The sequence below is a fragment of the Osmia bicornis genome, chromosome 11 (genome assembly GCF_907164935.1).
Source record: "Osmia bicornis bicornis chromosome 11, iOsmBic2.1, whole genome shotgun sequence".
In the NCBI taxonomy this organism is placed as follows: domain Eukaryota; kingdom Metazoa; phylum Arthropoda; class Insecta; order Hymenoptera; family Megachilidae; genus Osmia; species Osmia bicornis.
Window position 1 is genome coordinate 9,143,429 of NC_060226.1, and position 25,950 is coordinate 9,169,378.

General features: G+C 35.6%; 4 protein-coding genes and 2 long non-coding RNA genes across 7 annotated transcripts; 3 read left to right on the plus strand and 3 right to left on the minus strand.

Moving 5' to 3' along the window:
- The first annotated feature begins 66 nt into the window (after nucleotides 1-66).
- Nucleotides 67-9,562, plus strand: LOC114878796 (pecanex-like protein 1). Its single transcript, XM_029192997.2, has 14 exons — nucleotides 67-400; nucleotides 633-879; nucleotides 965-1,240; nucleotides 1,331-1,677; nucleotides 1,749-1,892; nucleotides 1,986-2,230; nucleotides 2,297-2,553; nucleotides 2,750-6,054; nucleotides 6,130-6,591; nucleotides 6,665-6,809; nucleotides 6,892-7,504; nucleotides 7,560-7,672; nucleotides 7,743-8,017; nucleotides 8,093-9,562. Exons 1-14 carry the CDS (start codon nucleotides 248-250, stop codon nucleotides 8,372-8,374), a joined length of 6,864 nt encoding a protein of 2,287 aa, XP_029048830.1. The 5' UTR covers nucleotides 67-247; the 3' UTR covers nucleotides 8,375-9,562.
- Nucleotides 9,563-10,454: 892 nt separating this feature from the next.
- Nucleotides 10,455-12,305, minus strand: LOC114878801 (thioredoxin C-1). The gene is made up of 4 exons (XM_046287936.1): nucleotides 12,140-12,305; nucleotides 11,738-11,942; nucleotides 11,486-11,635; nucleotides 10,455-11,388 (listed from the first exon to the last, which is right to left on the minus strand). The coding sequence occupies exon 4, from the start codon at nucleotides 11,292-11,294 to the stop codon at nucleotides 10,860-10,862; it is 435 nt and encodes a 144-aa protein (XP_046143892.1). The 5' UTR covers nucleotides 11,295-11,388; nucleotides 11,486-11,635; nucleotides 11,738-11,942; nucleotides 12,140-12,305; the 3' UTR covers nucleotides 10,455-10,859.
- LOC114878793 (poly [ADP-ribose] polymerase tankyrase-1-like) lies at nucleotides 11,495-13,537 on the minus strand. The gene is made up of 6 exons (XM_029192994.1): nucleotides 13,198-13,537; nucleotides 12,939-13,136; nucleotides 12,697-12,863; nucleotides 12,244-12,247; nucleotides 11,738-11,942; nucleotides 11,495-11,635 (listed from the first exon to the last, which is right to left on the minus strand). Exons 1-6 carry the CDS (start codon nucleotides 13,464-13,466, stop codon nucleotides 11,495-11,497), a joined length of 984 nt encoding a protein of 327 aa, XP_029048827.1. The 5' UTR covers nucleotides 13,467-13,537.
- A 1,592-nt stretch (nucleotides 13,538-15,129) lies between these two features.
- Nucleotides 15,130-22,887, minus strand: LOC114878800 (prohormone-2-like). Its single transcript, XM_029193014.2, has 9 exons — nucleotides 22,658-22,887; nucleotides 21,171-21,288; nucleotides 20,987-21,085; nucleotides 20,783-20,915; nucleotides 20,444-20,656; nucleotides 17,868-17,969; nucleotides 17,700-17,782; nucleotides 17,389-17,621; nucleotides 15,130-17,322 (listed from the first exon to the last, which is right to left on the minus strand). Exons 2-9 carry the CDS (start codon nucleotides 21,286-21,288, stop codon nucleotides 17,236-17,238), a joined length of 1,068 nt encoding a protein of 355 aa, XP_029048847.1. The 5' UTR covers nucleotides 22,658-22,887; the 3' UTR covers nucleotides 15,130-17,235.
- Nucleotides 17,533-20,508, plus strand: LOC114878803. 2 transcript variants are annotated; one of them, XR_003789789.2, is made up of 5 exons: nucleotides 17,533-17,675; nucleotides 17,814-18,016; nucleotides 19,191-19,255; nucleotides 20,021-20,317; nucleotides 20,422-20,508. It is a non-coding gene; the product is annotated as an uncharacterized LOC114878803 (long non-coding RNA). The 2 variants fall into 2 exon arrangements; XR_003789788.2 differs by having other exon boundaries at nucleotides 19,191-19,246.
- Nucleotides 20,567-25,529, plus strand: LOC123988328. Its single transcript, XR_006829914.1, has 9 exons — nucleotides 20,567-20,658; nucleotides 20,801-21,120; nucleotides 21,217-21,333; nucleotides 21,432-21,626; nucleotides 21,744-21,828; nucleotides 22,539-22,697; nucleotides 24,017-24,241; nucleotides 24,447-24,801; nucleotides 25,172-25,529. It is a non-coding gene; the product is annotated as an uncharacterized LOC123988328 (long non-coding RNA).
- The last annotated feature ends 421 nt before the right edge of the window (nucleotides 25,530-25,950 follow it).

A 25,950-nucleotide genomic window follows, 5' to 3' on the forward strand; every position in this document is an offset into this window, starting at 1 on the left:
GGTAGATCACAAGTGTTCGTATCTTATAGGAAATTATATACTTCGTGTCTGAAATCATCTGAGATGTGAAGATGGCTGCGAAGTCAGTAAGTCGTGTGCGCCAAATTCATTGATTAATAAGGCCGAGATAAAATGTATCGCCTTATTGTTTGCCACGCGATTTTTCGAATGAAAAAGATAGACTACGCATAAAGCTGTAAATCAGCAAGTGATGGGAAGATGGTGAGGGAGCAATTTTACAACTGGTATGGGTTCTCAAACGCTGGAAATTTTGAGACAAGGCGTCTGGGCGAGCCTGACAGGAGGCTGGTTTTACGATCCGCATCTCGATGTTTTTTCAAATACTTTTCACCTTTACATTTGGCTCTTCCTGCTCTGCTTACCATTTACCATATATCTTGTAAGTATACTTATATCTGCATTCATTTTAGTCCTCACTTATTTACTTTAGCTAAATAATATTCTATATAAGTTGTATATATTTAAGTACATTACATATAAATGCATAATTATGATCTACATACTATGGATTACATTTTTTTATTCTTTTGATTTTAATACATATATGCATATAGTTTATATAATTATATTCTTAATGGATTAATATTAAACATCAATGTTTTATTTTATAGTATTTTCCACCAACGTTGTATGTTTGGCTGGCATATTGTTCTTCAATTGGAGCAATCTTTGGTACAATAAAGTGTGTCAATCATGCATTGCATTGCGTATATGATACAACTGAGTGTTTAGAAGAATGTGGTCAAACCATTAGTCAGCAAAGATCAGAAAGCGAAAAAAGACGTATAGTGCATAACAAATGCAGGGAACAATCGCAGAATCAAGTAGATCATGGAATAGAGCTTCAAGTTTTAAGCGGTATAATAGTCTTCTCATATGTTTAAAGTATAAAGTATATTAAGGTTATTAAAAACTAATTTGTGAGATATCTTTTGTCATACAGGAAAAACAGATACACCACCTGTTGAATGCTCATCACGCAACTCTTTTATCGAATCAAATGTGCAAAATGCAGACGCGGATAGTATAACATCAGAGTACAATCGAGATAAACCTAGTTCAACTATAGATTTGAAGGTAGAAATTCATAGGAAAAATAGTTCAGAAAGTTCAGAAGAAGCACAATTAACTAAACCAATGGTACCTAGTATAAATGTGCACGAAGCAGAATTAGCTTCTGCTCAGTATTATGAACCACGTTTTCGAAATATAATGAATGGTATTCATTTTAAAATTTTTATATGAAAATCTGATACAATTGTTCCTTATCGTATTAATATTTATTTGGGGTAATTTTAAAAACATACAGAAAGAAGGTTAAAACGACATAAATGTGTTGTTATCGCCGAAGAAGATCGACCAAGAAAATTATGCAGGCATGCATCGGAAGATTCACGAAATCGTCACTCTAAACAGGGTAGTCTTGGTAAAACAGGTTCTGAAAGTCAAATAAAACAAACGAGTTCGTTAGAACTGGAAGACCATGCAGACGATTATCCATACTGGAAGTCCAATCAAAGTGTTCGACGTCTTAATTCTAATTCAATTCCGATGGAAACTCATTTAATGAACGATCATCCGCAGAGTTTAGAAATTATATCGAAAAAGGAAGATACGGAGAAAAATAAAATTTCATCTCATCCACAATCTTTAGAGGTAAAAATAAAGAAATAACATAACATATAATATTATTCAAAATACGTTAATTTTATATTATTTTTCTGAAGGTTATTACAAAGAAACCACATCAACAACTTATTCATCCGCAAAGTCTCGAAACAATTGGTGCTACTAACAAAAATATGAACTCTACAGATGACAATAATTTACCTCTTCATCCACAGAGTCTTGAAACTATTAATACTAAAAAGGTGTGTGATTATAACATTGATAGATATATGTATAGTATTACGTAGAAAATTATATTTAAAAAAAAACAACACAAAAATATGTATGTCTCAAAGGTATTGCCTCAGAATACGTTAAAAAAAAACCAACTGCAGTTATTACCATATCTTAGTTATGGATCAGAAATAGTTCATCCTATAGCAGAGCAAAGCGATGAACAGTTTGCTAATGAAAGTACAGGAGGATTTAGTCTTCGCGATTCCTGTAGTCCATTACTTACTCGAAAGAGTTGTGAAACTAATTCTACCTCTAATCGAGACAGAAGTCTTAGCACTAGCCGATTTGAAGATAGATTTTCGAGGTAATTCGATGGTAACAGAAATGATTATTAAATTATCGATATTAATTTATCCAATTTTAATCGTAGATTTAACGGAGATGGTGGTATAGATAATGATTCTGCGAATTCTCGTGATGCGTTAATCGAAGAATCAAAGCCTGGCGCCAAAAGGAGATACAGTAATGCGAGTCAAAGCAGTCGTGAATTCTCAGATGGAGAGAGGTCCAAAGACAAACAAGATAAATTGAAAAACATAGATGATCCATTAAATGTTGGAAGTGTTCTTGGAATAGATCGATTATTCGAAGGCAATGATTGTACAATAGAATCACGAACGAACAAAGGCAAGTTTAACTTATTAAACGTCATTCACACTACTAACACTAATTGAACTGTACTTTATACGAAGACAAAAAAAAAAAAAGTAATAATAATACATCATGAAAAAGTGAAATTCGTATGAAAAGTACTTTATCATACTTTTAAAAGTACAAAATGGGTTAACAACGACAATATAGTTTATAAATTCTCATTCTGTAGGATTACATGATAAGGAACCAGATTCTGGTTCGTCTAGTACGATTCTGAGCATGGAAAACGAGGTGAAACGAAAGTTACTTCCGCAATTAGAAACAGATAACAAACGACATCAAGGTGCGATACCTAAACAAAGCCGTCCAAAGCCTGCAGTAGAAGCTATAGATGATAATATTACAACTGTTGAACAAACCCGGCCAAAACTTAAACGAACATTAGAAGTCAGAAGAGACAAAGATAGAAGAAGAGACGGAAGATTTGAGCAAACTAGCGGTTCGAACAACGAGTTAAGTACGCTTAGCCTTGCATCCTCATTGTTAGCTACGTTATTGACTTCTGGCCGAGAATTACCTGGCCAATCTAGTACTGTGTCCGATTTAAGATTAAGCCGTAGTTCAGAGAATCGAAATTCACGAAAAAGGCGAGGTCCTTTGAAGTGCTCGATTAGGCCGTATCGAGGTAGAAATCGAGACGATAACGTTGTACCGTTCACCGCTTTGCTCGGATTGATATCAAACGAGGAATGTCATTTAGTCGCTAATCATAACGACGCTATAGAAGCGACTGTACCATATTTTCACGATGAAAACGAACGCTGGTTAGCTTACACATTCGATGAGAAAGCATCTGGTGTTGCTGCAGCTGCGCAAGTTCCTTCTAGCAATAACGATAAATTGTTAAATACCTTGCTACGTCAACAACTTAATCAAAATTTACACTACGATAGAAACTGGGAATTAACGGATACGTTGAGTATCAGTTCTAGCAGTCCTTCATTAAATTCTCTTGATTTAAGCATACATATAGACACGCCACCTGTATTGTCAAGCCCAAAAAGCAATCAAACGAAGGCACAAAATTCATTTTCGTCAAATTTAGTTTCCTCGAATACTGGAAGTATCAATCACTCGACGGGAGAAACGTCGGAACGAGATCAATTTCATCAAAATACTGGAAATTCGAATCAATGCGAACTCGAGACATTAGAGCTCGAAACGTTAGAACGAGATCAATTTCATCAAGATATAATGTCACGTATCGAATTAATGACGGATAGAAATCGAAGATTACGAAATTTATTAGGATATTTTAATTTGAACCTTTATCCAGCTGATTCTAATCGACGTGTGCCTGTTTTAACATTGCCAACGCATCAAGAGGCCGATATGAACACAAATTTATCTTGGAATCGATTTATCGGCGGCTTAGATGGATCCGATTCTAAGCCTAAACAATCAAGACATTATTATAAATGGAAAATTGGAAAATTACCGCATATCAAAGTGCGATTCGATCGTTTATTTTTATTGGCATTGTTAGACAGAAATTTAACCATTTTCGAGACCGTCGTTTCAACGTTTCTAGCGATTGCCGTCGCCGGGTTAGGTCTTCTGTTACTTCAACAAGGATTTTACCGTGACATATTTGCTTTCATGTTTTGTTTCGTAACAGCTGGATGCCAGTATTCATTGTTAAAGTCGGTTCAACCTGACGCCGCTTCACCGACACACGGATTCAATCGTATAATAGTCTTCTCTCGTCCCGTTTATTACATATTGTGTTCAGGATTCATATTAATTTTCAACGAATCCTTAAGAAACTTTAAAACATCTGAATTTCGAATATACGGTTTGCGATGCGCCGATTACGATGTTATATTGCAAATTCGGAATATTTTACTAATATTCCTTTTGTGCTTTCCAATTGTCTTCTCTTTGGGTTTGCTCCCTCAGATTAATACTTTTTTAATGTACCTCTGCGAACACATAGACATTCATTTATTCGGCGGTAATGCAACTACTAGTCTACTATCATCAATATATTGTCTCTGTCGCAGCATCGTCACCGTTGTTATATTGTACGGTTTAGCGTACGGAGCGCTCACAGAACCAAAATCTTCTCAGCACATTTTATTTTCCATTTTCGCGGGTTTATTAGTTGCTGTATCTTATCATTTAAGTAGATCATCGTCGGATCCCAGCGTGATGTGGGACATAGTCAAAACAAATTTATGGCCACCAGAAGTTTATACGGAAGAGAAGGAAGCGAAAATCATCGAGAACACATCTCGCAGGGATAATATGTCTGCGACTTACAAGGAAGCAAAGTTCCGAGCGTACAGAAGAAAGAAACACGTAAAAATCGAAGTGGGCGAACAAATGTCGGATACAGAATTGGTAGATCCGTTACCTGAGAAGCTAAGAGCAACAGTGAATGCAAGATTAAAGAACGACTTGATAGTGTGCACGGTAATAGGTACATTATCTTTTGGAATTCATTGTTCAACCGTATTTACAGCATTGCAACCAGAATTAAATCCAGTTCTGTGGGGTATCGCAAGTTGCCTCGGATTTCTATTACATTATATCGTACCGCAACTAAGAAAACAATTGCCATGGTTGTGCTTGTCAAGACCGGTACTACGTAGCCACGAGTATGCACAATTTGAAGTACTCGAACCGGTAAGGATCATGTGGTTCGAGAAAGCTTATGTTTGCCTCTGTTTCTTGGAAAGGAACGTTCTGTATCCGGTTGTGTTTCTCGGAGCGCTTACCGAATGTTCGTCAAAAATTGTATCGAAATTTGGAGAAAGCATAGGCGCATTGATCATAGTCGTATGCGGATTGAAGTCGTTAAGATCTGCGTATTCCGATCCGTCGACGCGTTACCTGGTTCTAATATTTGCAGTTCTCTTTTTTAAGCTAGACTTTCGAGATCTCAGCGAAACGTTTTTGGTAGACTATTTCGTCGCGGGTATAGCGTTCGCTAAGATTTATGAATTACTGTTAAAAATTCGATTCGTTGTCACGTACATTGCACCCTGGCAAATAACGTGGGGTAGCGCGTTCCATGCGTTCGCTCAACCATTCTCTGTTCCACATTCTGCGATGCTATTCTTGCAAGCTGGTATCTCTGCGATTCTCAGCACTCCGTTAAACCCACTTTTGGGCAGCGCTATTTTCATATCATCGTACGTACGTCCTGTGAAATTTTGGGAACGTGATTACAAGACGAGAAGAGTGGATCATTCGAATACACGAATGTCTTCGCATTTAGATCGAAATCTCGGGGCGGATGATAATAATCTGAATTCGATCTTTTACGAACAATTAACGAGATCGCTGCAACACAGTCTTTACGGAGACCTTGCGCTTGGACGTTGGGGAAACGTTGAACAGGGCGACTGTTTTCTATTAGCATCCGATTACTTAAACTGTTTGGTACACGTTGTCCAATTAGGCAATGGATTGGTAACTTTTCAATTGAGAGGTCTTGAATTTCGTGGAACTTATTGCCAGCAGAGAGAAGTATGTACTATCTCTTTATACAAGTACTTAACAATTTCTAACGAAGAATCTAACAATTATTATTTTTCATTTTAGGTAGAAGCAATATCTGAAGGAATCGAGGATAACAACAATTGTTGCTGCTGCGAAATGGGACACTTTTCAAATGTTCTAAGTGTAAATGCAGCCTTCAGACAACGCTGGCTAGCTTGGGAAGTTGCGAGTTCTAAATACGTTCTTGAAGGATATTCAATTTCCGACAATTCAGCTGTTTCTATGCTGCAAGTGTTTGAATTTCGTAAAGTACTGGTTACCTACTATGTGAAAAGTATCGTTTTCTATACCGTAAAGTCGCCGAAATTAAAATATTGGCTGGAGAATTCCGAGATTGCGGATGCTCTTAGTGTAACTCTTAAAAAAAATTTTGTCGATCTTGATCCTGTGTTTAATATGAGCATTCACGAGGATTTCGACTTTCGAGCTAGTGGAATTACAAGAAGCAGTTTTTGCAACGTTTACTTGGATTGGATACAATATTGCGTTAACAAACACGATAAGGTATCGTATCAAATACTTAATTACGCTAATACATATACATATATACAGAATAATTGGTTCTTAATTATTTTAGGCATTGGATAAGTCAAGAAATTCACGGCTAGTATCCTTATGTCTTGCATTGAGTCTTCTGGGGAGACGCGTTTTAGGAGCAGTGTCTAATAATACTGTTTCTAATGTTGAATTTTTTCTCTATGGATTACATGCTCTTTTTAAAGGTACAATTTCATTGAAATAATGAACTCATACTCGTGATGCATATCAAATAAATCTGTACCCAAAGTAATTTGTTTTATCTAGGAGATTTTCGTATAACATCGGTTCGAGATGAATGGGTGTTACTGGACGTTGATCTACTACGAAGCGTCGTAGCGAAAGGAGTAAGGATGGCGTTAAAGTTACACCAAGATCATTTTATGAGCCCGGAACTGTACGTTGAACTCTCTGCTCTTTACGAAGCTATAGATAGCCACGACAAAAATCTTGTGATCAGTCACGAAGCAGATCCACTTTGGAGAAATGCAGTTTTAAACGGCGCCCCAAGCCTTCTGGCTCTTAGGCATGCACTCGACGATGGGATCGATGAATATAAAGTGATAATGCTTAATAAACGTTTTTTAAGTTTTCGAGTAATTAAAATGAATCGCGAGTGTGTACGTGGTTTATGGGCTGGACAACAGCAAGAATTAGTATATTTGAGAAATAGAAACCCAGAGCGTGGCTCGATACAAAACGCGAAACAAGCTCTTAGAAATATAATAAATAGTTCTTGCGATCAACCGATCGGATACCCGATTTACGTTTCACCATTGACAACGAGTTATGCAGAAACTAATGAACAACTATGTTCGATAGTCGGAGGATCTTTGAGTCTTGGGATAATCAAGAATAATATTTTAAAACTATGGCAAAGGTACGTCTCGTTAACGTAATACGCACGACGAAATTATTGAAAGTATTATTTACAGAGTCAGAAGAAGATGCGGTCAGGGCTGTTCCTCCGGAGGAACAGGATCTCAAGATGATGGAGGTTTTGGAAATGATGGGGTATACGCGATGACTACGTACAATATTCATTTAGGTACAGACTATCGTTACAGCGTATCGATCGTAATTTATTTACAGTGTATAAAATAAGATCTTTGATACAGGCTACAGTCAATCGGGTCATCATACATCAGGCTCACAGTCTATAGATTCTGGATGTCAAATCGGTGGATCAACTGGGCGTGGTTCTTTAGGAAGAACAAATACAGGATCTCTAGGTGGTAATAGAGGATCGTTAGCATCAGTTGGAAAGCCTACAAGTTCAACGCTTGCTAGCTTAGCTGGTCTTCTTAGTAACAGCGATATTAAAAACGAAACTAAGAGCGAGACAAGTTTCACCAGTAAGTTAGAGAAAGATGAAGTCTTACAGAGAGTTCGAGTAAGTAGAGAAATAAAATTGATGATTTGTTTGTAACGTTAAAAAAATTATTTCACTTTATATTTGTTATATCAGATCATAGATCCTAATCAAGTGTACGATGCTATTAACTTGGGTCGTCGAATAGACGTAATCTGGCCAGACGAAAGAATGAGACAACAGGGTGGTAGATCTGGATGGCAACATTGGGTACCTGAAAGAGGTATGGAAGGATGCGTTGTTCATTGTTGGTCCCCTAATCATCGTGATCCTAATAGACGGTCTCATGTAGATAAAGTTATCTTACTTGTCAAAATTGACGATAAATATGTTCCGATAGCAGAGCAAGGTGTACGAAATTTGGGGGCAGAAGTGTGATGAAGTATTTTTGAATCCTTTATAGTAATACACATGACGATTTTCATACAGTCTTTTTTTTTTTTTTCAATCACGCACTACGAAATAGAATTAATGCGTTAAAAATTAAAACTTCATTCCAGTTGTAAAATGATAAAGTTCTATCGTAAATGATTATTCTTAAAATTGTACATAATGAGAATCGACGAATTTTAAGGCTAGTTTCCTCATTCTAACATACACACGTGTATATATACAGCCATAAAATACTCTTCATTATACAATTTTTCTAAGATTTTCATTTGTTAGATTTTTTTTTTCTAATTTTTCATTTTTCTTCCCCTTATCTTTCATTCGGTACAACAATGTCCAATAGATGCAATTTCCTTGAAAAATTCTAAAAAGTGTGAATTTTAAAACTTTACAGAAAAAGATTAGTTAATATTTTACTTCTAATAATCCGAGAATTATTCGTACATATTTACTGTGAAGACTAATCGCAAAGTAAATTGTATCATGTTGTATCATACTATGTATCATATAACTATTAGATGATTTAGTAATAACAAAACCTAGGTGTTACTTGTTGTTAATCAGCTAAATTATTATTTTTATCGATATAAAGTACCGTGATTGGGTATATTCAAATTTTAATAATTTATAATCATATCACAAATACTATTTAAATACATTACTCTAATTTTTGGTGTAAGAATGTTTCCAGAAATAATTAAGGTGCACGAATAGAACAAAAAATGTATTAGCGTTATTGTTATTGAATATGCCAAATAACAACAAGTAACATTAGTTAAAAATTTGTATATAATATCATTCGTGTTTTTCTACATTTTGTTACATTTTTTTTAAACTACTTGATATAGATAAGTTGTAAATATGCGCAACATTTCTGCAACATTAAAGCGTCCAAATGTATTTACTGAACATGTAATTTTGTGGGGCCATGAAATCGCCTCTACAGAACATATCGGTGCACTAATAGCAATGTTATATATATATATATTCTTAAATTTTGTTTGTATGCGTTTATTGTATGAAAATAAGGATAATTGTGCTCGTGTATTTGCATTTGGTATGTGTTTCGTTATAATAGTCACTAAAAGAAATTAATATTATATTAATAATTACTCGATGTAGATACACCACATTTATCCGAAAAAGAAAAATAAATTTATTCTCATTTTTTCTTTTGAAAAGACTTATTGAACATCTTTTCCTAATTTTGTACATATTTACGTAAATTATTTTTCAATTTACTTATTTAATTGCGTATGTTAATTAAATTTGAAACATGTGTAAGAAAAACAGGGTTGCTTGCAAAAACATATAAAATACTTTTTTTTGGTAGAATTTTGTTGAAAAAGGAGTATACATATTTGAAATAAAAATAAAAAGGTTTTGCAAGTAATCAAGGAATCACAGCATTGCCTTATCATGGTGTCTCTTGAAAGCACTTGACTGATAAAAAAACATTATAGCTAGTCTTTTAATTGTTGGTATACATTTATGTATTGCTTGCTGCCAACGGATGAAGAAACCTCTTTTACCAGGGAATACATGGGTTAAATCACTTTTATTATGTTTTAGGCCTACTATCTATTTTCAGCAACAATTTCATACATAGATTGTACAGAATTGTTTCGCAAGTTGAAATAAACCTGAAGTAGAAGCTAGATTAAATAACAATTTGTTCATAATTCCTACATCAGTCACAGTTTATCGTCTTAGATTTACATTCATTATTTAATAATAAGCCATTGTTAACTTTGTTGCATAATGTGCTTTCAATGAATTTTATTCAGATGAAACAAATTAATCTTATTAGCTGTACTCTACTAAGAGATATTTAAGTAGTGATAGCAATTATGCAAAAAAAGTAAGTTCCTTGAAATATACTTCAGTTTTAACATTAGGATTAGTTTAATAAATACTGCTAGTGTGGCGACTTCGTAAAATAAAAAAAAAAGGCCGTTAATACTAATTATTATAACATTGTACTATGTAACATACAATCAGTTTAAAAAATCATTTTATAATCATGTTATAATATTACTAATACATATAATACATTATTAAGAGTTTGTAAAATAATTAACAAATTATTATTAAAAAAAAAAAAAAATGATGAATAATAAACATGTTATCTTTTTTGAAATTACAATCGTATGTTTTATCCCGGTATTAATTCAAAATCTTAATTATGTTTAACTTATAATAGTAAATATACTTCTTGTAAACTAGATTTATTCACAATTTTAATAAAATTTGTTATAGTTTAACATAATTATTCTTTCTTTTTCATGCAACTTCACAAGTTGCATTTTAAACATGTAATAAAATATTTCTTTTAATCGTTTAAATGTCACGCAGCACAATCGCGCTGCTCTTGTTTTACTATTGCTCTTTGAAAAATTAAGAGAAGTAGAATTATATAGCACAATAGAATAAAAATATATTTAATTATTACTTTACATAATATGTAAAATACTCATGTTTCATTTGGTCTCTTATCATTTTCAGAATTTGGAGAAGTATTGGTAAGTTTGTGTATTAAATTTTCTATGATATCTATATCAATTAAACCTACAAACTTATCAACAACCAATCCACTTGAAATTACTGTAATAGCTGGGACAGCTTTTACTTCAAAAATATGTACTAATTCAGGATTTGATTCTAGATTCACAATGGCAAGATCTAAGTTATCCATTGGTCCTATAAGCTCGATTAGTTTGGGTGTCAGGATCTTACAAGGATCACACCACTCAGCATGAAAATTTACAATAACTGGTACTGAACTATTCATTACTTTACTAACAAATTCGCTATTACTATTTATTTCAAATTGTTTATTCATCTGATAAGATGAAGAAATATGTCTCACCAGAGCTGATGAAAGTTTAGTAGTACTACTACGCAACATTTTTATATTTTAAATATTGTCTGTATTATGAAGACAAAATATTGGCTAAAAAAATTAAATAGCCTTTTTCAATTGCAGCATTTATTAATAACTTCTGCAAAACAAAGCAAATAAAAGAAATTAGAATGTTTATCATTTAATTTATCTTTGTTTTTTATAGATATAAATTTATAACAATGGAGAATACTTACTATTAATATTTAAAAAACCCAATTAGATATTCGAACTGGTCTGACTGATTCTGTCAATGAAAATTTAATATATCCTAACAAACCAATGATAGATGATATAGTCAACAATACAAGTAATACAATACGCCAAACGAACAAATGATCATATATCTATAAAAAAGATTAAAATAGACATCAGGTAGCTAATACATAAATAATAATATAAATATATGTATATATCAAATTTTTGTAATGTAACAATTCTTCTCATACCTTATTTTCTGTAGAATTAACTTTTTCAGAGGTCTTTGGCAAAGCAATTAAAACTATTGTACATATGCCAACAACCAATATTGCAATAGTTCCAATTTTCTTTTCAACTCTTAATGATACAATAAATATTAACAAAGCTATAGCCCACAGAATCAAAATAACAAATAGTCCTATGCCAACTCCAAATACCAGATTATTCATATCACTGAAACAAGATATTTAAACTTTTATACACAATATAAAGTATGATATATTTTGCATAAGTAAAGGAAACAAAGCGTTATTAATATTAAATTTGTGTTATATTTTGTAAGTCTGCAATTATGTTAAGTTCATCCAAATATCTATGTAAGTTATATAGATGTGTACAAAAATATCATTTATAACAAATACAATACATACTTGCAAAGTTTTCATACAATATAATTAGTTATAGATGATACATTTATATAAAGAAATTAAAATCTATTTGTTGCATGCTGTCCATAATAATCATGACTATTTACACCACTACAACAGAACATTATAGTACATACAATATAATACAAACTATGTATACCTTTTCCCCGGGAAATGACACGTTTATATATATAGCATTACATGACGTACTATGACGCCATCAGGCATTGGACCCCCTGCGCCATCTATTGAAAAACGACGGAAACTACTCGACATCTTACCGACCGAGCTTTCGGAAGTACGTGAACTTCGTGAAGAAGGTGAATCTGTCGTAAACTTCAAGTGAAAAATGTTGCTCCAAAGTGACAGAATACCAATTAATTAGTTAGTTAGTTAGTTTATTAAGTGTTGTGATAACGTTTGATTTTAGGCGTGAATTATGGTTATTAATTGTGGCGCCATTTGATGTCGATACGATATATTGCTGACCATCAAAATTTCAATTCTGCACTTTGCCATTGTACGCATGCGCATTAAACATAAAGTTTGATTTTATGTACTTGTGAGGTCCGTTACACTAACGGTTCGATGTATTTTTAATTCCATTGAAAAATAATTTTCAATTAACCGTGCAATTGTAAAGTTTTTATACATTATAGCTACTTCCAGTGGTGTTTTTCCAGCTCTGTTTTTTCGACGTAAATCAGCTCCTTTTTCAATAAGATAGCTACATGGTGTAATAGAATCCATTAGAATTCAACTTGAAAACGTTGTGAAGATTTTTGAACGTGTATCTACTGACGTAGCTAGTTGCAAATTTCCTGTCATAGCCACTATATGCATTGGGGTACGTAAACCAGTAAAATCCGTTGCATTTACATCTGCTCCATTTTGAAAGAGAAGATCCAATATAATTATATCTGATGTGCTTTTCATAGATAAAAGAGCCTCAAGGAGTAGTCCTAATGAACCTTGGCAAGGCGTCGAATGAACTGTTGCTCTACAAAAGATGGTTCATGTTTATTTAATTTTAAAAATTGCAACATAAATGATATTTTTACCCATATGACAACAATAATTTAATCATGGGAAAAAAGGGTCTCCGAATGACGCTAGTGTAAAGTGGACTTTCGTGAAAGACATCATAAACATTTACGCTAGCATTGTTTGTTAATAATATTGTGGCACTTTTCACGTCTTTTTGCAGAACGGCGTAATGTAAGGGGTGTCTGCCGAGGTTATCCTTGCAATTAACAACGGCGCCATTTTCAAGCAATATTTGAATCGCATCCGGATGTGCTAGAAAAGCAGCGTGATGAAGAGGTGTCATTCCTGGATGGAATGTAAAAAAATGTGACGATTATCGGGATGGCTCGGTTGGTAAAGCAGTTATCTGGCAAGCGAAAAGTATTTAAATTTAAATTTAAATTTAAAAAAAGATTTAAATTCGCTACGGTGTTGAATTATAATTTTAAATGAAGGTAATTAACCTTCCAGTGTCCTTGCCTCGATGTCGATGGAAGGCTGATTGCAGAGTAATTCAATGAGTTTTATATCATTGTGTTCAGTAGCGATGTGCAGAGGCGTCAAGAAGTCAGGTCTTCTACAATTAACGTCAGCACCCTATACAAAGTGTACGAAACTAATGGTATAAGTATTATTTTTAACATCAACGTAATTGGTCCTTTTTAAATCTATTTATTGCAGATGGAAATTAATTAAAAACAAGAAACAAACATTTTCGTGCCTGAGAGAGCGCTTCCCTTGCTATAGATACATGCCGAACGGTAGAAGCTTGTAATAATTTCAAATCAATATTATCATCTAACGATTGTGGCCAATCTACAGGATCGACAATGACAACGTGACGAGTCGATTTTCTGGCCATTTTAAAAATAAGGATAGGTATGTGAAAATATTTTAATAATTAAAAGAAATAATTTACCGGAAAAAAGATTGGTTATTATAAAGTAGAACGTCTTTTGTTTTTGTTTATAGGTAATCAAGTAGGTATCTTTAACTTGCATATTATATATATTTGTTTTAACAAAAAACAGAAGTATATATAAATAATGCTTCAGGAGTAAATGCTTATAAGTAGAATACGGTTATTTATTATTTATCGTTTAGCTTTGTTACAATATTATATATAATATATATATAAGAAGCACCATGGGTTTGAAAAAATACTTACAGCGCCGACTGACACGACTTTTTTGTTTCGAAATTGCACACGTGTATATCATTGAACATTTACATGATATTGTAGAACGATAATATGCACATAGATTCGTTCTAAAGTAACACGATTGACACACATCTCTTTATTTCTTCCTTCTCATGCGCTTATAATAGTTCAGGTAGTTGATCTGTAATCAATGACGAATCGTTGCCATTGAGAAGCTTGATCATTAATAGAAACACAGAAATAAATATTCATTGAATTACTTTTTCATGTTCGTGAATGTTCATTCAATTTTATTATTGTTCCTCGCGTTTCTTTTCGCAAAAATATCTCGACATATTTTGTCAAATTTTTTAACATTAAGAAGGAAGATAGTAGGATACATTTTCGTAAAATCGATAACAAGAAATTTGAATAAATCTAGACGATTTTGTTGATGTCACGCGTATTGTTTTAAATTTAAACACCATCGATATATGAATCTCTTTATTTTCCATTGGTAAAATCGAATGTGCATAGAAAATAGCTTAGACATTTTTATTTTGCGTGCAGATCAGGAGAGAATCTATAAGCATAAGAGAACAAAAAACATTGACAATATTTCAAAATTGGCTGTCTTATATGTAACAACCTAATAACTTTTGAGAAGAGTGCAGCAGTATTTTCAAGGCAGTTACATTGAAATAACTGAATCTTTTTCTTTTTGTTTCAGAATTAGTTCAATCTTTGAAGATGCGTTCCAAAGAAATATGCAACAAGTGTCTTCATTGAAGAGAAAAATCACGTTATCAATGAAACTCAAACCGGATTGATTGATGTCCCTTTAATTGTACATAATAATCAATACTTCTCATCATCTATAACGCTAATTACAATATTAATAAGTAATAAATACTGAATCATTCCGTCGCAACGATACTTAATCTAAGTAAATACTAATTACATACTAAACGATCGTCAAAAATATAGAGCATCAAGTGACAAAAAAGATTTCTATCGCCGATCGTTCACGGATCGATCGGTCAGTCGTTCTCTGATTTTTCTCTCTCTTTTTCTCTCTTTCTATCATTTTCTATTTTTCTTGTTGCTGTTTCTACCGTGAAAAATAATCATATGTACGCGTTTCAAGCATACAGACAGACGAACGAAGAAAAAAAAAAAGGAAAAATTATTCAGTCTCCTCGGAACGTTTGCTCTATGGAAGGCCGTGTTTGGTTCAATCGAGAAGAACATTACATGTTATTCGGTGGTAAGTTTGTAGTTTCACATTTACTTATTTCTTTTTTTTCCCCGCTTTATCTTTCCTTTTGTTTTCAGTGACAATGGTAAGACGATGGATTATTATCGTTAAAAAGATACTTCACACTTTACACTCGCAGCAAGAGAAGAATTAAAATTTCACGAACTCGATGAATCCTCTTATTAGTTTTTAAGTACTATCATTTTCAAACGAGTAATACATTACCAATTACTTTGTACTAATATAGATGCCATGTTTTACAGACACGATCATCGTTATTCAAGACACAGCACGTTAATTAATACCATCGAGTCGGAAAATTTTAATTGATAGCCGATATGCCGCTGTAAGAAGTAAACCATCGAGGATTATTCTTGCGGCGATCGATGAATAGTATAAGTCTGTACACGGCTAGAAAATTAATTGACAATTATGTTTAAAGTAAGGATAGGAGGGTATCGATGTGTCAGCACGTCGAATATAAAGTGTGAATCCAATAGAAGATATGTTGTAGCTCACGATACCGACCATTTATCATTGGATTCAAACTGGTATTTTCAGTACTCAATATATACACTATATGTTCTTGTATCTTCGATTTCGTTTTGTGTACAGTATCTCTCTCTATCCCTCTTGCAAACTAAGTTTTAAAGGGGATGAAATGCATACACACGAGTCGTATGAAATTGACGACAATGCATATGTAACGATATACATATAAGCGAAACGAATGGTAAGTTATATAAAATTACATTTCAGCCTCGTCTTTCATTTTTATCTATTCTATCGTTCCCTATCGTCCCGAAATGAAATCTTGTCCTCCTTTTTTATTTTAGGTCGACCATTTATTCCCATCGCCAATACTACGGTTGTCTAGTCGGATCGAGTACTATGCGTCTACCTTCGAACCTAATCCATGAAAAAGTAACTATTCATTTTTAATATCAGTCAGACAAGCACGAGGATAGTTTAATTCGAGTACGCTAAGATTGTTTTAACGATTTCAGTCGTCGCACGATTGATCGGTGCTCTTCCTGCCCGTGCTGCAAGCAAGGAGAGCTTGAATTTATAACTTTATCATTTAACACGCTAACTACGACGAGGTTCGAGATGTTACAAATTCGAGTTAGTCAAATAATTAAAAATTAGTCATTCAAGTTGATTAAAGAATTAATTAACTGTCCTATGGCAGTCAACGTGTTAATGAAATAATACAAGAGCATGCTGGAATTAGATGTATCAGATAGATTCAAAATGAAATTAACACAAGTCCTTACGCAACGCACATTGTTAGCCAAACAATTGAAACTTCTACCATAATGGCTATTGTCTATTCAGCAGGCTCTTGTAGATCGTGTATAGTCTTTCTGAGCACCGTGTTTCTTAAAGTAAAGTCCTCTCTTGTTCGTCTTTCGAGCACGTATTATTGTGTTCAGAACGAAGACAGAGTAGCTAAAAGAACGGGGGCGTCAGAGAGAGAGGCGTTCAGTCAGAGAATCTCGAAATTTCTGTGTTATTTATTAGTTTCTTGTCTTGCGTATACGTGAGTCCGAAAACGTCAGTTCGTTACCCTCTTTTTCTTACTAAATTCTTTATATCTCTCGCTTTTCTTGATCACGTTCTCGATAATGTAATTTGTCGTTACGTATTTTTATCGAGCAACAACGGGCCATTTTAATAGACTAAGCGGTGTTGGTATGGGTATCCTCGCGATTGAGTGCTTATCTGATACTGAGCAGAATTGGAGTAAGGATCGTATGCCTGTAAAATAAAATTACAAATCATAAAACTCGATGAATCATTTCCAGGGTGACAGGGATGCCTTACCTGTGAGCGTTTTCTGGAAACCATGAACCTCTTCTCAGGGACATTGTAGTAACTTTGTTGAGGATAAACAAGGCCATATTGAGGAGTACCATCGTATTGTTGACCATACTGGTTCTCGTATTGTTCATAATAGCTAGATGGATGAGTACGTATAATTCCTATGTCTGACGGTGATAAAGAGTCCAGACTATAATGACGAGGAGGGTACACCGATGAATCCATCCATGGGATAACTGCGTGCAATCAGATATTGTCTTAATAGAAACGAAATTCAATCGATAACGAAGGTACATGTATTTGTTTCCATTTACCATTTCTAGGATCTTCTTCGTCAAGAAGATTGTCTTCGTCGTCTACGTTATCGTACTCTTCGTTCATGTACTTGTGCCAATTTCTAAATATTAAAAAATGAATTTATATTTCAGGTATTTACACGACCATTCGCAATTATAAACCATCGCGTAGAGGGCTGTTATTACCGTTTGCGACGCTCGTTTTCCCAAAGGGACAACAGAGTTAACACATCCTCCGGATCGATATCCAATTCCCTCTTGAATCGTGGTTCTTGATAAATTGGAACGCTGAAAGTTTCAAGTTGGACAACTCGTATCAATCACCCAATAACCATGTAAGATATATATATTTTTTTCTTTTATCTCTGTATGTATTTTAGACCCTTTTACAATTGCTAGTTGAAGCTGGATTTATAGTTCAATCGCGCGTGTATATGCATCGAAGCGCAAAGTATATTTTGAATGAAAAAGCCAGCGAACAAAAGGACGATTCTTCAAGCGCCAATGACGACGAGTGTAAGAGATCGTACGCGTTTGCGCTGAGTACAGCGGTAGGATGTTATCCTAGGTCAGGTCTGGCGAGCATGCCTTTTGCCACGGTCTGTCGCGGATGATCGATACGACGGCACCCAGCTAATGCCATCAGCTGATTGGTTGGTCATATGCCAAAACGGTCTGACTCGTCAGGTGGTTTCATTCAGCTCTTCCCGGTACATCTCACGAGTAATCAGGAGAAAAAGAAATACATCGGGAAATGAAGAACAAATTGATCTAAGAACGAACGACCCCGTCGAGTTTCAGCTTGAAAAGTGGACATCACCGTCAATTATAATGATAATTTTGTAACGGAGTAGCACGGGAATAAATAGCCGAAGGTTAATTCTTTTAGAGTTCGAGCTTCCCGATTTGCATATCTGTAGATGAACTTTCGTTCCACTAATTTCCGTCGGCAACGGTGTCCGTGGCACGGGCGTGTCGTCGATTGAATACGAAAATTTCTCGCGAATCGTTACGCATCTCACGGAAGTGTCGTCGCAAACTAGGAAGCTCTATTCCCGTCAGCTGATTGGCTAGCGATATGTCAAGTAATAGTCAGGTCTGACCTACTTTTCCTCGCCGCTTCCATTCAGCTTTTCGCGGACCCACCCCTTGGAAAGCTACCCTATTGCGTCACAAGTATCGAACGTCCCGATGACTGCACCAAACTGTACACGTGTGTGCGCGTCCACCCACGCATCCAGGAACACGTACACGCCCACGTGAACAGAGTGGTTGGTCTATCGAATAATCGTCCGACACGTGAACGTCTCGTCGAATTTCGCGATTTCCCCCATTTACCTTCGTTATTTCGTTCGGTGATTATACTAATTTAATTATTTCACCAAGTTCCATAAAACTTGTTAGCGACGCAATTTTTCTTCTCTGCTCTTTTTCTTCCCCGTCTAGCTTCGTTAATACGGTTACGATTAATATTTCTGGAAAATCGTTAACGGTATTCGTATTTTTCAGCGCCCACGATTAACGCAGACAAATTATCTGGGACTTAAAGGAGACACTATTACCAGGTAATAGAGGTAAATTTACGGAGGAAGAAGGATAACGAGATTTTATTATTGATCAGCCTCCAAAGTATTTTCCCGTTTATAAGAAGCAACAAAGAAGAAACTTTGTTTCTTGTTATCGTTAAACACCAATTTCAATGGAACTTGCAATTTAATGCCACTTAACTGGAACTTCTATCAAACAGTTTCTATCATTATAGTTTCCCACGATCGTCTCGGCGAGCCTCCTTCTTTCCTATGCAAAGAGGAAAAATCGTGCACGAGTGACCTGTGACATTTATTTACGGGTCAAGCGTTGCACATCGGCGCGGCGACTACGGTTTTTTTTTTCCCCGTGTAAAAATAAAAGTTTGACGTAAGAAACTCAGCCGGCTGACTTTAAAATAATTGATCATCCTCTGACGTATCGGCGAACGTCACTCCTCGACGTCACTTAATTAATGAAGAACCGCTTCGTGTGTACGTTGTAAATGTCATCGATAGCCTTCGCTGGAAAGATATCGCGTTTCAGGCTATAGTTGAAACTTGCACCGTTGTAATCGTTGTCGTACACAGTACGCATACTATGTCTCATTTATGCGCAATCAGCAAAACGGAATAGAATTAACAGCTTGGTAACCGAAAGAAATTAATAAGCCTTCGATCGTTAATCTTGTAATCGAGGGGACTTTGGTGATTATTTAATTACTAATTAAGTCTGGGATAATGGATCGTTCAGATAATCACGATGCAAGTTGTAAATTTAAATATTAATTTTAAAAGTGATTAATATTGCAGGTGGAGATGATGAATTTGAAAGAGGTCTATAAATGATTTGGATGGGAGCAGAACATGCTCCGCTGATCAACTTCGATAACGACGTCGTATTGAACCGACTTGGTCGTCAAGTCGACCGCCGTTTCTGCCGAGGGCAACGCCCTCGCCAACCCTCTCATCCCCATTCAGAAGAAATGTCGAAGAAAAAGAGGGATGTCCCGCACGAGCAAGAGGGCGGGAAAGGCGTGCTCGCAGGGGTGGGAATTACAGCCGGGTTACAGAGTCGATTCACCCTGTCGCAGGCTGCCTGTTCCACAGGTGAATTCTCGCGCCTTCAACGATTACTATGAAACGCACTTAACGAGAAAAGAGGAAACGCAACTTTTCACTTTGTCAACGTGTCTTTTTTTTCATTCTACAAGAATGCATGCGTTTATCACTCACCTTCTCTTCGCCTGTGTCTGTGACGCGGACTGCTGAGTGGATGTCGAGGATTGGAACGACGAGGTAGACGGTTTCGTGGTGGTTGATCCGCTTGTTGCAGACTTCTCGGATCTCTTTCGACGATCCTCGTTCATGTAGTAACGAGAGTACGCAGGAACATCCCATACTTGAGGCATCTCGTCGCCTAGCTCGTTAACAAGGACCTTACTGTAACTGTAACAGAAATTGATTTTTCCTTTTTCATTAACCTTAGAAAATTAGCCTCGCTCGTCGCTTTGTTATACGATAACAAACTCCTTGGATCGAGTTCAATATTCCTCGGAGCGACGAAACACTTACTCGTAGTTCTTTTCGTAGGGAGAAAAGGAATCACGATCGTACATGGCATTGTTCGGTGTGTTGGAACGAGAAGACTTCTCTTCCTCGACTAGAGCTGCTTTCAGCCCACCCAATCCTGACGAGGATAGAGTTCCTGGAACAAAGAATAATAAATTAGAATAATTAAAGTAATGAAACGTGTCGATCAAAGGATAGGATACTCACTCTTTTCTGCGGTAGACGAGTAAGAGGATCCACCTGTGTTGCTTTCTGCTTGACGATTTTGTTGATTACCAAACATTAACATCTCCTGTGCTCGTTTAGCTACAACAGAAATGAAATATAGATATTGTTAATGAGTATATCAGATATTCTACTCAGTTTTGAAGTAACAAGATAGATGTCTCACGTTTTGGTCTCATCGTTTGATCAGTCTTTTTTCCGTCTTCCGCCAGATTCGTCGGCAAGGATTGGGTTATCACGATGAGAGAGCATAGAGCCAGTAACCACACCCAATCGTACATCATCTGGAAAAATTCATTTTTTCCACGGTTAACTCGAATCTTCCTTAGGTAAACTTTAATCTGTATATTATCAATTGTAGATACTTTGACAGGAATATCGATACAGTTTTATTAACTTTTTTTTTATTGGATGATATACGTTGTAGATACAGGATAAAGAATGCAGTTGCTATAAAGTATTCTCTTCGTGTACAGGGCAAAGTTTACGTTAGCCATGATGGTAGGTAAATGAAGATAGCAGGTCGCTATGAAAGAAGCTTAAATGTCATATAATGCGAAATGTCAGGAATCTATTTCCATTGCGTGTAAAAAATTAATGGGTATATCACGTAGAAAGTCCCGTAAGTTGTACATTTCCTTTTTATGATTTTGTAAAAATTTCAATGCGATCAGTTGTAACGTTATATCGAATGATTTATTCTAATCGAATTTTAATTTTGGCAATTATATTGTTTCAGATTAGATGCTCGTTCAGAATTAATAAACGTGGCATTAGGATTGTTTCATAGAAGAGAAACGCGAGGCACTTTGCAGCCTTAACAGGTGACGATAATAATTTAATTATAAATTAGTTTATGTACAGAGCGGTGGAATTGTCGGTAATTAAACGCGCAATTAACTAAATCGCAACGGAGGCAATATCTATTCTCTTTCTATCGGTTCGAAATGTCAGGGTTCAAAGGAATACGGTGATTACAATGAATTTTAATTGATACAAGGATCGAGAAAATAATTATCTTTCGTTTCGCTCTCTCCCTGTTTCAATCTGAAAAACAGCAAATGTTTGGAGAGCTTTTACAAAACCGATCGAAACTTCGCGATAGCATCGAACAATTAAAGCTGGCCAGGAAATGAAATTGAACCGGATATAGTAGACTCAGAAATCGCACACTTGTTGCGTCTAGAAATTCTATAGTCATTTATCGCGTTTGTGTACGCCTCTATGCAACACACAATTAAAAATACATTTCATTGACTGTACTTTCATTGATGAATCGAAATGCTCCTAATGTCGCAACGTTGCCTCCTTTGCTAACAAAGAAAGATCGAAAGATTCGAAAGAAATCCGATGATCGCAATTACAGATTAGGAATTCCTTTTCAACTTGTACAGTCTAAAATTACTTTCCACCTGTTCTACGTATTCAAAGGTGGACTTTTAATCTTAACAAATCTGACATGTACAATCTCAATTACCGGCACGAACGTTTATTTTTTCACCCTCCTAATAACAACCAAATATTTTTTTCGTAGGTCTTTATCTCTCGAAACTTGGCCAATTAAATCGATCGAAGGATTTGAAATATTTTGGAGAATAGAACCGATTGCACTTGAGAAAATTAACAGAAGGATTGAAATAGAATTTCAGTCACCTTTCTTAGTCTTGACTGTTCTCTACAGGTCAGACTTCTGGTAAGTCTTCTTTCTCGGATACGTTCTCTCGTGGCGACGTTCTCTCTGGAGGATGGTAGAGAACTGGCGAGTTCGGCTGATCGAGGTAGAATGAACGTTCGAGCTCGTCAGGACGACTAGAAAACTGGCGGAGGGTACGGTCGATCAACCAACCCCACCTTGGTGAACGAGCACCCCCTACCCCTCGGAACAACCCCTACCGACTTGCTACGGGCTGATATGACGCGCACACGCGCACACTTCTACGAACGCTCCGCACAGAACTTGTATTACGTTGCTATTGTGATACGAAATACGTCTACCCACGCGATGACCCGAGCAGATCCTCGGCTCTATTCTTAAAATCTCCTCTCGCATAACATCTTGGCCCACCCCCGTGGTTGTTTGGAAAATTCGGTTGTAAACAGGTGGAACTTTCAAGGACTGTAATTTATTCAATTTTTTTTTCGACGTTCAATTGAACAAATAAGCCATAAGTCAGTCTAAGAGGATTCTTTGAATTTAGTTTTTCACCAGAAACATTGTCGATTGTTAATTCATAGTATTATATAAGAAATCGTTCGATGTCAATGGGAGGACTAATTAAAAGGTTCCTTCAAGCGTTTCAATTGAATTGTGTCGTTCCTGGAACTGTCTTCTGGTTTTCTTTAAACCGATATCCTTCTCGATTAATTTCCCGTAGAATATTTCATAATTGTTATATCCTTTCGAAGAAAGGAAGCATAGTAACCATTGGTAAATTGAATAATAGTTAAATCGTCGTTGTAATTTCCAGAGAAACGTCGAACAATATTTTCACAATGACAACGTGGCTCGTTTTCGCCTGTTCTCAATCCGTATTTTCTTTCCCGTCTGGAACAGCCGAACCGGGTTGGATAGGGAGAAAATTGTGGCAACGTTTTCCGTATTCAGTCCCCGGCCGCTCTTCTTCAACCCCCGCAACAGGCAAAAACGCCCACACCACCACCACCATCGTCACCGTCACAGAACGCCCACGAGCACCCAACGCCCACGCATATTTTCTGTCCGTGCATGAGAAACGATAGGGGGAGAGAAAGAGGGAGAGATCAAGCGACGTGCGAAATTTCTTCTTTTCCTCCCGCGTTATCACGCTGACGTCTTACGAAAAAATATTTATCATCGCCTGAGATCCTTGAAATATTTACGACCTCGCCCCCGCATCTTCTTTTATCGCTGTCTCTTTACTCTCTTCGGGAGGTTTAACCCTTTTTGTGATCATGGTGAAGAAAAAGGAAAGAAAATTGATCTCTTAGTTAAGGATCTTGAATTCAATTCACTGGTATAATATGTATTTTCAGATATGCAGAAACAGCGAAGGAGGATCGAATGTAGTATCTATGGGGAATTGGAGGAAAAGTTCTTGGAAGATATCCTTTAGCGAGCTGTTTACCTGAGATACGACGCATCTCGTCGCACCAAGTATCTCGGTAATTGATCTATTTCCGAAGAATCGGCCACACGCTTGCGCGAATTCAAGGAGTTGCAGAAAAAGAAGCGCGGACTCGCCCTGCCGCGTTTTCCACGTATGTACTGTCGGGGTGAACGTGTATTTACAAGGATCTTTCAATAATTAAAATTTAAGAGACAAACTATTGTACCTCGTAGACTATCTACGTAACAAGCATGTCCTTGACATTAATTAAAGGACCATTTTTTTATTTAATGATCCATTTAACAATTACATTCTTGGTACATAATAACGATAGAAAAATATACTTTTAATTGTAGGATGATGACAAAATATTAGGAAGATAAAGAGTTAACGCCACACCCTCTTCTAAGAGATGCTCTTCTCTTTAAACTTGAAAGCTGATGCGCCCTCATTTTTCTTTCGACGAAAAGTTGATTTTCACGAATCTAGTAAAAAGGTTGATTATCCCACGGAGGACACGGGAGGACCTCGTCGCCGCTGTAATTACGGCGTTGGTTCTGTGAAGTAATATAATTCGACGTGCTCGACCCGAAGGTTGGTTCCCATTGACGTCAACCGTTGATTCTGGGAACCGACGAATCCCCGTGCTTCCAGGATTTAGTGGAGGGATGTACTGAAGAAATCACTCGTGGGAGGGGAACGTGGATGTATGTAAGTACTTACCCAGGGACGTTGTACGATCAGGACCAAAATAATATTCTGAAGGGTTGATAAGATATTGAACCGATAAGATAACATTTATCCCATGAAAGGTTCCTGCATAATGGTCTTTTTACATTAATATTAATAATTAATTAATAACCATAAGTCTTTAAATCTATACATTTTCAGGACTTAAGAATTTGAGAGTCTTTCCCAAAACTTTTAGCCATGACCCTCTCTCTTATTAATCTTAATAATTCATCTAATTTTAAAGTAAGATATTTATGAAAGGAGTTATTAAAATTAAAAAGTTGTTATAACAATCCAACAGAAAAGTATCTTTTATTTTAATATTTTAATAATGATGTATGATTTGCAGGTTCAGTAGTATAAACCAGTAATAGAACAGGCAGTTCTAGTCGCTGATACTACACTGAAGTTTTACACTGTAACCAGCAAAGAGTAGGGAGTATCCCGAAGGAATAGATCGATGTTTCACTCTGTTGTAGTAAGGGACGCCTGTTGCTGTAAAACAGGAATAACTTCATTCATGAAATGGCAAAATGTGAATACGACGTCTCATCTTATAGTTCAATAATTGTACATTATAAAATCATAGTTTTAAAGGAGTGATGATTCAGATATTACAAAATGAACTAGAATTAGTCAATTTCTAATTAATTATTACTTTATAATAACTTTTTTTTGCATCTGTTGGTTATGACTGTACCAACCCCTGCCGACCTGACGTTCAGTCGTCGGTGCTGGGCGGGTTGCAGGTTTCAGGCGCTTTTTACTCGAATTTTTAAACTTATTTTGATCCCTAGAATCACCCTTTAAAATTTTGCCCACCTGTTGTCGAACACCCTGTATAATCTTTTATAATTACTGTTTTAAGAACTGTTAACTTTAGTAATTGGGTTTTATAAATTCATGAATAGTATTTTAATTTGCAACTTTGCAGATAGCTAGATATATTTTATTAAAAACAATCCAGTTGTATTTTTTTTTTAATCATGTAATAGGAATCCGTACGTTTCTTTTCATGTAACTTTGATTTATAATCTGATCTACCAAATTAGTAAAAGCTTTGCAACAGAGAATGTATAATAGCTTTTATATTTTAAAAATATTTAATGTGATATTGCTATATTCAAA